The sequence below is a fragment of the Macaca mulatta genome, chromosome 13 (assembly GCF_049350105.2).
Source record: "Macaca mulatta isolate MMU2019108-1 chromosome 13, T2T-MMU8v2.0, whole genome shotgun sequence".
Classification (NCBI taxonomy): Eukaryota; Metazoa; Chordata; class Mammalia; order Primates; family Cercopithecidae; genus Macaca; species Macaca mulatta.
Genome location: NC_133418.1, coordinates 87,896,896 through 87,909,823, shown reverse-complemented (window position 1 = coordinate 87,909,823; position 12,928 = coordinate 87,896,896). Strand labels below are relative to the sequence as shown.

Genomic DNA, 12,928 nt, shown 5'->3' with positions numbered 1-12,928 from the left:
AAGCAAGGAAGTAATCTTCTAGAAAGAATCCCAGACACAAATGATGGGGATGGAGAACAGGTGTGTGGAATACACCTCCTTTCACAATGCCAGATAGTATATTTTTAGGCTATTAATACAGCATTTGGAACTCAAGATATACTTGCATAAAATCATAGCCCATGAAATTTATACCAAGCATTAATAAAAATAAACTGTAACTGAAGAGAAAAAAAATCTGACAGATTTTTATCAACAAAATAGTTTGGTTATTTGTCTTTTTGTTTTGTTTTTCGTTTTTTTTTGAGACAGAGTCTCGCTCTGTCGCCCAGGCTGGAGTGCAGTGGCGCAATCTCGACTCACTGCAAGCTCCGCCTCCCAGGTTTACGCCATTCTCTTGCCTTAGCCTCCTGAGTAGCTGGGACTACAGGCGCCCGCCACCTTGTCCGGCTAGTTTTTTAAAATTTTTTTTAGTAGAGACGGGGTTTCACCGTGTTAACCGGGATGGTCTCGATCTCCTGACCTCGTGATCCGCCCGTCTCGGCCTCCCAAAGTGCTGGGATTACAGGCTTGAGCTTGTTTTGTTTTTAAGACAGGGTATCACTCTGTCACACAGGCTGGTGTGCAGTGGCACAATCACAGCTTACTACAGCCTCAACCTCTCGGGCTCAAGCAATCCTCTCGCCTCAGTTTTTGATTTTTTTGTAGAGACAAGGTCTCACTATATTATAGCCCAGACTGGTGTCAAACTCCTGTGCTCAAGTGATCTGCCTGCCTTGGGCTCCCAAAGCACTGGGATTTTATTTACTCTTCTTCCCGAAAATAAAGACATTTTGGAAATTTCAAATACTCCATAATTAATTAGAAAGCTCAGGCATGGTCATATCAAATAGGAAGAACAAGTCACTTAGTCTCTTGAAGTTTCTGCCTTTTTATTCTTACAGTGGGGACAACATCCAACCCACCTATCTTACACAACTGCTGTAAGAATCCAGTGATAAAACATATATGGAGAACATCATAAAATTTTAATTTAGTAACAATTACAGAGAATTGTAGCTCAGAAAATACATTCAACAAATGTTGACTGGCAAAGCCTAAGTGAAAGAAATAAAACACTTTACAAAGTGTTTTCAAAAACTCCACTGCAGTCATTCTCAGGTGTACTTTTCTCTTTCATTTTAACATCTGTGATATTAGAGTTGTAAAGTACAATCAATGGTATCTTTCAGTCCCTGTATTTATTGAAAAGATAATCCTATCCACACTGTAGTGGTAACATGTGCCAAAGTTGTAAGTTATATGACTGTGTATGTGTGAATTCAATTCTGGACACTCCATTGTGTTCCGTTTGTCTACTTGTGTATACTTGCAATACTACCCTGTCTTTCTCACTGGAGCTTATGGTAAATCTTGATAGTAAGTATAGTAAATCTTCCAACTTCATTGATCTTTATAAGCACTTTGCATTTCCCTATTAAATTTAGAACCAGCTTGTCAATTTTTCCAAAAACACCACTCTTCTACTCCATTTAGCTTCTGTGAACAATACAACCTCTATTTCTTCTTTAATCTCTCTTAACTGCTTCTACATATTCCTTGCTGACTCCTTTTCTCTTTTCTAAATTTTTTAAGTTGGGTTCCTCAATCAGGACTCTCTCCTTGGTGATCTCATCTACTCCTATGTCTCTGTTTTCCATATAAATGCTTATGCCTCTCAAATTTACCTCTTTAACCAGACCTCTCTTTTCTGAGCTCCAGGCCCATATAACTAACTATCCACGTGTCTAAAACTGAATTAAGATATCCACTCTTCCCAATCCTCCTCCTCCAATGTTGCCAATCTCAGGAAATTACATTACTATACTCAAGTCAAAAACCTAGGCCATATCCTTCTAACCCTCTTCCCCAACTATGCCCCACTGACAGCCAATTAATGAACAAATCCTTCATCCTAAATATTACCCAAATCCACTGATTTCTCCTCATTCCCTTACTACTTAGAGCAAATCACCATTAACTTCTTCTGAGAATACAATTCTTACCCTGTAGAGTCCAGTCTCTATCATGCAGGAAGAACAAAATGTAAAAAGTGCAAATCTGATGATGTCACTCCCCTGCAGAGAACACCTTCTAATGGTTTCCCACTGCTTGTAGAATCAAGTCCAGAGGTTTTATGTATGTAGAAAGTCTGTGTGGTATGTCACCTGGTTAGTTGTCCAGCCTCATCATTTCCTCTAGACCCCACGTCTCCCTCTTCTCTCTCAGCCTTAACCACACTAACTAATTGGCTCTTTAAATATATGACAGCCCTTCCCAGTTTAGGGCCTTGCACATATTTTTCTTCCTGTCTAAAAGTAAATGCTGTCTACTTCAGTATCATGCCCTTTGCAAACCAACTCCTATTTATTCTGCAGATCACACCTTAAATATCTTTTTTTTTTTTTTGAGATAGAGTTTCGTTCTTCTTGCCCAGGTTGGAGTGCAATGGCGTGATCTCGGCTCACTATAACCTCCGCCTCCTGGGTTCAAGTGATCCTCCTGCTTCAGCCTCCCAAGTAGCTGAGATTATAGGCGCCTGCCACCACCCCTGGCTAATTTCTGTATTTTTAGTAGAGACGGGGTTTGACCATGTTGCCCAGGCTGGTCTCGAACTCCTGACCTCAGGTGATCCACCCACCTTGGCCTCCCAAAGTGCTGGGATTACAGGCATGAGCCACCGTGCCTGGCCTTAAATACCATTTTTTAATGAAAATCTTTTCGGAATGTCAGGATTATGATAGGCGTCCTGCTATATGCTCTCTTATGCTTTCCTCCAGGCTTTTATAGCACTTATTTGTAAATAATATTTTTCCATATTCCTTTGTAAACTATAAACTTTACTATGACAGAGGCTTGATCTTGTCTCATCCACAAATGTCATCTTCAGTATGTTGCATGGTTCCTGACATATAACAGACTATCAGTAAGTATTTGATGAATGAATAAATTAACAATTATAATGACAGCAACAGATACTCAGAAGTATCAATCAAGTTTTAGGAAATAAAATTCTGAGTGGGAAAAACTAAAAATGTGATCAATTCTTTTTTTTTGAGACTGAGTCTTGCGCTGTCACCCAGGCTGGAGTGCAGTGGTGCGATCTCGGTTCACTGCACCCTCCGCCTCCTGGATTCAACCGATTCTCCTGCCTCAGTCTCCCGAGTAGCTGGGACTACAGGCGCGCGCCACCATGCCCAGCTAATTTTTGTATTTTTAGTGTAGATGGGGTTTCACCATATTAGCCAGGCTAGTCTTGAACTCCTGACCTCGTGATCTGCCTGCCTCAGCCCCCCAAAGTGCTGGGATTACAGGCGTGAGCCACTGCACCCAGCCCAAATGTGATATGTTCTTAGCGAGAAAATAAACAGTTCATCAAGATATTTCTGAATTTATGAAGTCATAAAATGACAACTGAAGCTCAAAAAAACAAAGATCTAGTATTTGATATCATAAGAGGGTGACTATAATTTTAATTGTACAGTTTAAAATAACTATGGATTATTTGTAACACAAATAAATGATAAATGCTTGAGGTGAGGAATACCACATTCACTCTGATGTGATTATTATACACTGCAGGCTTGTATCAAAATACCTCAAGTATCCCATAAATATATATACCTACTATGTATCCATAGAAATATTTTAAATGTAAAATAAAATACAACTTAAAAATCAATGAATGAAATAGCTCTATACTTACACAAAGGCTAGGAACAAGACTAGATAGATTGACATGTCGTGGTGCAAACATGTGAAGCTGCTGAAGGCAAGATATGGCAGCTGCCTGAACAAGAGAATCTGAATGGTCCTGTGTTATTGCACAACCCACCAAACAAGAGGAACGAATTGTAGAAATTGTTGCTCCATTTCCTAGTGCAAATTGAAAGAAGATATAAAATACAATGATTTTATTAGTACCACCAAAAATATTCCTAGTAAACAATTATCTTCTCAATAACCATTCCACCCAATTATTATTCAGTTTTTTTTTGGTTGCTGTTGTTTTTGAGACGGAGTCTCGTTCTGTCGCCCAGGCTGGAGTGCAGTGGCGTGATTTTGGCTTATTGCAACCTCCGCCTCCCAGGTTCAAGCAATTCTCCTGCCTCAGCCTCTGGAGTAGCTGGGTTTACAAGCACGTGCCACCACACCCAGCTGATTTTTATACTTTTAGTACAGATGGGATTTCACCATGTTGGCCAGGCTGGTCTTGAACTTCTGACCTGAAATGATCCACCCGCCTCGGCCTCCCAAAGTGCTGGGATTACAGGCATGAGCCACCGTACCTGGCCTATATGTATATCTTTATATGTAAACAAGAAAATCATAAAAATCACATAAGAGCTACATTCTAGTTTATATGCATTGCCTTATCATTATCACTTTAGAAAATACTTGATAAACACCTATGCTTAATAAAAGGCACATATTTATCCTCTTCATGTCCCTGTGATATTCACAGGAAGAACTATCCTCACTTTCCCAAGGAGGACAATGGGTCTTAGAAAGAGGCTTACTTAAATCACCTATTTTTCCCTGTAATACCAGCATTTTGGGAGGCCAAGGCGGCAAATCACCTGAGGTCAGGAGTTCGAGACCGGCCTGGCCAATATAGTGAAACCCCCATCTCTACTGGAAATACAAAAGTTAGCTGAGGCAGGAGAATTGCTTGAACCCAGGAGGCGGAGGTCTCAGTGAGCCGAGATCATGCCACTGCACTCTAGCCTGGGAGACAGGGCAAGACTCTGTCTCGCTGAAAAGAAAAACAAACAAAAAAAAATCACATATTTTTCAATTTCTAGCATTTTCTATAAGTCTTTTTCTTTTTCCTCTCTTTTTAAAAATACCTGTCAAAATGGAGGCAACATAGCATAGGGATTAAGAATGCAGGCAACGGGCTGGGCGGGGAGGCTCGTGCCTGTAATCCCAGCACTTTGCAAGGCTGAGATGGGAGTGGGAGGATTGCTTGATGCCAGGAGTTTGAGAACAGCCTGGGCAACATAGCGAGACCCCATCTCTTAAAACAAAACAAAGAAAAAAAAAAGGCTGGGCATGGTGGCTCAGGCCTGTAATCCCAACACTTTGGGAGGCTGAGGCAGGTAGATCATGAAGTCAGGAGTTCGAGACCAGCCTGGCCAACATGGAGAATTGCTTGAACTCAGGAAGCGGAGGTTGCAGTGAGCTGAGACCACACCACTGCACTCCAGCCTGGGCAACAGATTCAAAAAAAAAAAAAAGAATGCAAGCATCGGAAATTGATTGATCTGGGCTTCACTTCTTACTCCAACCACTCACTAGTTTCCAAAACCTTGTAAAAGTTCTTAACCTCTCGGCTGGGCGTGGTGGCTCACGCTTGTAATCCCAGCACTTTGGGAGGCCAAGGCGGGAGGATCACGAGGTCAGGAGATCAAGACCATCCTGGCTAACACGGTGAAACCTGGTCTCTACTAAAAATACAAAAAATTAGCCAGGCATGGTGGCGGGAGCCTGTAGTCCCAGCTACTTGGGAGGGAGGCTGAGGCAGGAGAATGGCATAAACCCAGGAGGCGGAGCTTGCAGTGAGTTGAGACTGGGCCACTGCACTCCAGCCTGGGCTACAGAGTGAGACTCCGTCTCAGAAAAATAAAAAAAAAACCCACAACAAAAGTTCTTAACCTCTATCAGCTTAAATATTTCATCTATAAAATAGAGATAATATCAGTCTCTGGGTTGTTAACAGAATTAAATAATGTATGTTAAAAGCTCAATCCTCTGAAAACATACATAATAAATGACAAAGGAGAAAAAGGAAAACTCTGAAAGAGGTTTATGTATTCATGATATCTTTACAATAATTTGCTGACTTGGGAGTTTAACCATTAGTAGAATTAGTTCAGTGGAATTAAGTGGTACAAACATAGGCTTTAGGATCATAAATGTGCCACTCATAAGTTGACTAACTCTAGGCAAGTTACTTATCTTCTCCCAGTTTACTTCCTCATAGAAAATTAGCTAATATATTTTTCCTCTAACATAAAGAAAACAAAATTTAGATAATATTTACCTTACGACAGTGGCTTTTCAAGCTATGTTCCTAATCCTCATAGTTCAAAAAAAGTGAAGCAAAAGTCCATGAAGACAAGTGGATAGCACTCTAGGCCAAAGGAACTCCATTTTTAACTTTGTTTTCATGGGACTCCAAGTAAAATTTCATTTAAAATGTTTTCTCTGCTCAAAACTCCAACAAACATTATCATGTCATAGGTTTCTCATAGGGATTAAACAAAATGCCACATGTGAAAAGCTGAGTGCCAGGCTTTCAGTAAATCCAAGTATTCAGTACATAGTAATTGTTATCACAAAATTTCTTCAAGCAATGTGATTGTGATAGTCAGGAAATTTAAAGATAGTGATTATCTGTCTAGGTTCCTTAATTTCAGATGATTTACTTACCTTGTAGTTCAGGGCCAACAGTAGTTATTATAGCACCTAAGCATCGACCCAAACACTGATGAACTTCCGTATGTGAAGGCGGAACTGTCAACAGCAAGGTAAGAACTAGAGATAATGTTGGTTCCACATAGCCACGATACATCGGACCGCTAGAATCCACTATCAAAGCAAGTGAATGAAGAGACCAAGTCTAGAATAAAATACAATTTCATTTTAGTTGTAAGGAAGAATTCGAATGTACTGAATTAAGTATACTGAATTGTGACATGGGTATACTCTTAATATTCTGAGGCATATCAATGTGAAGTAGCAAATGAAGATTGTAGGATATTTTCACACACACTCTCCATCTTCACTGTAGTTATATTTACTTATGTATAATAATGTCTAAAAAGAAACAACAAAAACAAAATATTCAAAGGGTCCACATGAAGATTCAGCCAATGACCCAGGACCTAGGTTGGAGTATTACAGGAAGAGAGAGAAGGAAAGTTATTTGAAAAAATAACTTGATCAATCTAACAAATCTAAGGAAATTCAAAAAAAAGAGGAAACAAGTACACAGAATAATAAACAATAAAAAGAAAATATGTTTGAAGGAATGTACATGAATGGGTGAAATTCTCAGAATAAGACAGACTTTAAGACTAGGCTGATAAACAAAATCTTGCTATGCACTATTACAAAAACAAACCCTAATACATTTGTCCTAACAACTTACCACAGTCATTTTTATTTTACAGAGCAAATAATTTTCCAAAAATTTTCTAAACTTTTATAAAAAAAAAATCAATAATATTATACCTGGACTTCAGGGGATGTCCCATCTTGTGCTAGAGCCAATAAAATGCTGACACTGGTCTTCAGATGTTGTCCTGAGCCTATTCCACCAACATAACGATGCAAACAACCAAGAGCCAACGAATGACCAGTCCTAGATACAACATCTCGAGCCGATTTCAACCTGAAAAAAAGATTATGCTTCAAGAACTGATTTTGCTGTTTCCCTATAAAAACAACAACCTTATAAGTCACACAGAAACAGGGAATTATTGGGGAAATAAGAAAAGATTACAATCAATTACTTCTTTCTCTCTCTACTCCCTAACAGGAGTTAGAACTTCAATTTAAAATAACTGCGGCTGGGTGTGATGGCTCATGCCTGTAATCCCAGCACTTTGAGAGGCTGAGGCCGGTGGATCACTTGAGCCCAGGAGTTGGAGACCAGTCGGGCTAACATGGCAAAATCCCATTTCTAAAAAAAAATTAAAAACTTAATCGGGCATGGCAGTGCATGCCTGTAGGCCCAGGGAGGCTGAAGTGAGAGGACTGCTTGAGCCTGAGAGGTTGAGGCTGCAGTGAGCTGTGATCACGCCACTGCACTCCAGCCTGGGTGACAGAGCAAGACCCTGTCTCAATAATAATAATAATAATAATAGGTTAAAAACATATATTTGACCGAATAAAGCCTATTTTAATTTTAGAGAAAATCTGACAACTCATTTTTAGTATTAATTATTCCTTGAAAAGTCAAGACTTACTTGAAACATTTTTATATTTTTAAAAAATAAAATAATGACTTTTATGTCTGGTTTTAAAAATAGTAAAAAGGTATTTGTATTCACAGTATTACATAAAATATTTTACACTTAAGAAATACCCTATAATTATGATTTGAACCTCTTTTAAAAAGGTCAATCTTTTTTCTTTGTGAAATATATTTTACATGAATTCAAATACATAAAAGGAGATGAACATTACCTTAAAAAACAAGCTTTGAGACTCATATACAATATGCACCAACTTCAGGTATACAATTACATTTTAAATGTATATAAAAATATACAATTTAATGAGTTTTGATATAAGTATACAGTATGTAACCACGGCATAATCATTAGAACAGGGATGTCCAAGATGAATATGAGGGGTCTTCAAAAAGTTCATGGAAACTACGCATTAATGCAAGAACTATACATGGATTTCAATATTTTGGGGTAAAGTTTGTGGGGACAATGCTCTCAAAGATATCAGCAAATGAAAATGAATAGCTCGTTTTAAGAAGAGATGAGGCAGGCTGGGCACAGTGGCTCACACCTGTACTCCCAGAACTTTGGGAGGCCAAGGCGGGTGGATCACTCGAGGCCAGGAGTTCATGACCAGCCTGGCCAACATGGCGATACCCTGTCTCTACTAAAAATATAAAAATCAGCTGAGTATGGTGGCACGTGCCTGTAATCTTAGCTACTTCAGAGGCTGAGGCAGGACAATCACTTGAACCAAGGAAGCAGAGGTTGTAGTGAGTCGTGATCACGCCACTGCACTCCAGCCTGAGTAAGACTGTCTCAAGAAGAAGAAAAAAAAAAAGAAGAAGAGAAGGGATGAGATAATGTTGAAGATGAAGCCCAACAGCTGAAGACCACACCCATCAATTTGAGAGAAAATAATGCATAATGCATCTTATCTGTGCCCTAACTGAAGCGTATTGATGATTAACAGCAGAAATAACAGCCAACAACATACATATCTCAACTGGTTCAGCTAACATAATTCTGACTGAAAAGTTAGAGTTGAGCAAACTTTCCACTTGATGTGTGTCAAAACTGTTCTACCCAAATCAGCTGCAGACAAGGCAGAGCTTTCAATGGTAATTTTAAACAAGTGAGATCAAGATCCTGAAGCATTGCTTTAAAGAACTGTGACAGGAGATGGAACATGGCTGTAACAGTAAGAACCTGACACAAAGCACAATCAAATCAATAGACACCAAGAGGTAAAAGTGGTTCGGTCAAAGCAAAAGTGGACTAGTTAAGAGCAAAGGTCATGGCAACAGTTTTTTGGAATGCTTAATACATTTTGCTGCTTGATTTTCTAGAGGGCCAAAGAACAATAGCAACTGCTCATTATAAAAGTGTTTTGAGAAAGGTAGCCAAAGCTTTAGCGGAAAAACGACAGGGAAAGCTTCACTAGAGAGTTCTTCTCAAAGGGCAATTCTGTAAGAGTTTCAGTGGAAAGTCATTAGACAACCACTTTACGGTCCTGATTTGGCTTCTTACGACTTTTTGTTTGTTTCCTAATCTTAAAAAAAATATTCAAAGCATGCTCATTTTTCTTCACCTAATAATGCAAAAAAGACTTCATTGACATGGTTAAATTCCCAGGATGCTCAGTTATTTAGGGATGAACTAAATGGCTGGTATCATCACTTACAAAAGTGTCTTGAACCTGATGGAGCTTATGTCAAGAAAAAAGTTTATCTTTTTTACTTGTATCTTTTCATTCTATTATTCCAAGAACTTTTTGAAGTCCCTAATAGAAGCCACATACGTAATTCAAAATATTCTAGTCGCCACACTCCAGAAGACAAAAAGGAAACAGGTGAAATTATTAATTTTTTTTAATAGAATTGAAGGTTTTAGTGTTCAGGCTGGTCTCAAATGCCTGGCCTCAAGTGATCCTCCTGTCTTGAAATCAATCTCAATAAATTCTATTTAATTCAATATATCCAAAATATTAAAATATCAAGATGTAATCAATATACCAAATCATTTGAACTAAGTCTTTTTTTGAACTAAGTCTTCAAAATCCAGTATATATTACATACTCATAGCGTGTATCAATTTGGGCAAAATGCATTTCAATTGCTCAATAGTCGTATGTGGGTAGTGGCTGCCATACTGACAACACAAGATATAGGACATTTTCATCACCACAAAAAGTTGCCTTAGGTCCCTTTGTTGTCATATTTCTTCCCCCAACATCCTGGCAACCATTGATCTGTCTTCTATCACTATAGTTTTACTTTTTATACAGTTTCATACAAATGAAATCAGACAGTACCTAGTCTTTGGGGTCTGGATTCTTTCACATAGAATAATGCTTTTAAGATTCATCCAATTTATTGTATGAGTAGTTTGCTCTTTTTATATAGCTGAGTAATATTCCATTTATGAATACATCACTATTTATTTATTCAACCATCAATAATTGTGGATACTTCCCAGTTTCTGGCTCTCATAAATAAAGCTACTATAAAAGTTTGAGTACAAGTGTTTCTATGCACGCACATTTTCATTTCTCTTAGGTAAATATCTAGAAGTAGAACAGCAAGGTGAAACAGAAGTGTATATTTACGTTTATAAGAAACCATCAAACGATCTTCCAAAGTGTCATTCTGCATTTCTACTGGCAATGTCTGAGAGTTCCTGACCTACCCTTTGCTGAGATTTCAATTATATGCATGTTACACAGCTTGATATTGGTCCCAGAAGTCACTGAGACTCTGTTCATTTTTAATTCCAGTCTTTTTTCTCTCTATGCCACATTTTTGATAGTTTCTATATCTTCCACATCACTGGAATGATTCTTTTCTCAATTTCTGTGAATTTCAGTCTTAATTCTAAGCTGGTGTAAGATGTCAATACACAAATACAGCTGACTGACCTGTTGTTTCCTACATCATTGTCTAATCCTCTGTAAATCCTATCCAGTGTATTTTTTCATTTCACACACACATTTTACACTTCTAGAAGTTTCCTTTGGGCTGTTTTTACAAATTCTTTTTCTCATATCATGCTTAGGTTTTCCTGTACTTCCTTGAAAATGTAAAGCCTATTTATAATAGCTCTTTTAATATTCTTTTTTGCTAATTTCATTTTTTTTTTCCATTTCTGGGCCTGTTTCTATCGATTGATGTTTTCTCCAAGTAAGACGTCTTTTCTTTCTGCTTCTTTATGTGTCTGGTAATTTTTGATTGGATACAGGATATTGTGAATTTTACAATACTGAGTTGCTCCATTTATTGTAGTCCTTTAAATACTGCTGAGTTTTGTTCTGGGATATAGTTAAGCTACTACTAAGAATCAGTTTCATTTTTTCAAGGTTTGCTTTTAAGCGTTTTTAGGGTGGGTCAGGGACATTGCTCCCATTACTGAAGCAATATCGTTCTGAGGGCTTCACCTCAGGAGGTCTCTGTATTCTGAATAGTGGGAACACGAAATATTCTCAGCCCTGTGAGTTCTGAACATTGTTTCACCTATTCCCTTTTGATGGTTTTTTCCCTGGTCTTGGGTAGTTTCCTTGTATTCTTGCACATATCAGTATTCAGCCAAAGACTTTAGATGACCCTTCTGTTCACAGCTGTCTCCCTGTGCAGCTCTCTCCTCTCTGTTATTCCACCTTACACGTTCTAGCTACCTTGCCTCTCCAAATTGCAGATGCTCTCTCCTCAAGTTTGGGTTTCCTATTTCTGTACTTAAGCCTGGAAACTTTCTTCAAGCAGTAATCTGGAGCAATGTTAGTGTTCCCTTTGTTTCTTTCCCATCCCTAGGAATCACTGTCCTATGCTGGCTGTTGTCCAATGTCTCAAAACTGTTGTTTTATTTATTTGTTTTTCTAGCAGTTTAAGACACAAGGGTAAATATAGTCCCTGTTACTCCACCATTAATGGCAGTGAAAGTCCTGTATATTCTTTTAATGTGTATCTGAAAGAATAGATTTCATCATTTTGTTCATATTTAACTAGTAATGTAGAGATCTGAAATGAAGCTAACATGTAAACCTCATTTTAAACAATGGAAAGGATCAAATAAAAGGAGCTATGAAGGAATACTTTAAGCCATAAAATACTATGACTCATAATCAAGCACCAGTACAGTCAACTACTATTAGAAAACAGAACAAAATACTACTAAGAATAAAGCACCTAAATTAACAAAGCAGCCTAAAAAGCAATTTTGGTTGTATTTTCGAAACTTTATTAAAACTCTCAATAAGCTATCCACAACCAGACTTCTGACAACCTCATAAAAGTCGAGATGGGCCAGGTGCAGTGGCTCATGCCTGTAATCGCAGCATTTTGGGAGGCGAAGGTGGGTGGATCATTTGAAGTCAGGAGTTCGAGACCAGCCAGGCCAACATGGTGAAACTCCATCTCTACTAAAAATACAAAAATTAGCTGGGTGTGGTGGCAGTCGCCTATAATCCCAGCTACTCGGGAAGCTGAGGCACAAGAATCACTTGAACCCAGGAGGCGGAGGGTTGCAGTGAGCTGAGATTGCGCCATTGCACTCCAGCCTGCACGATAGAGTACAACTCAGTCTCAAAAAAAAAAAAAAAAAAACATCGAGAGATGAATAATGATCCCCAAGACTCTAGTTGGCCAGTTTGCCTATTGTAAACAATAGAAAATTCTAAGTGCTGTCACAGAACAGATGTTAAGAAATGTGGCAGGCTGGGTGCAGTGGCTCATGGTTGTAATCCCAGCACTTTGGGGGGCCAAGGCAGTTGGATCACCTAAAGTCAGGAGTTCGAGACTAGCCTGGTCAACATAGTGAAATGCTGTCTCTACTAAAAACACAAAAATTAGCTGGGCATGGTGGCGTGTACCTGTAATCCCAGCTACATGGGAGGCAAAGGAAGGAGAATAACTTGAACCTGGGAGGTGGAGGTTGTAGTGAGCCAAGATCGCACCTGT

At 38.6% G+C, this 12,928-nt stretch overlaps 1 protein-coding gene across 6 annotated transcripts in view; it reads right to left on the bottom strand.

Annotated features, from left to right (window-relative positions):
* Positions 1-12,928, bottom strand: part of HEATR5B (HEAT repeat containing 5B) — a 106,104-nt gene that overhangs the window by 54,953 nt on the left and 38,223 nt on the right. For all 6 annotated transcript variants that reach the window (XM_015112109.3, XM_015112105.3, XM_015112106.3 and 3 more), the window contains exons 19-21: positions 7,258-7,417; positions 6,454-6,643; positions 3,725-3,894 (exon numbers count right to left, since the gene is read on the bottom strand). In XM_015112109.3, the coding sequence (XP_014967595.2) occupies positions 3,725-3,894; positions 6,454-6,643; positions 7,258-7,417 (520 nt within the window). The remainder of the gene's footprint in view (positions 1-3,724; positions 3,895-6,453; positions 6,644-7,257; positions 7,418-12,928) is intronic.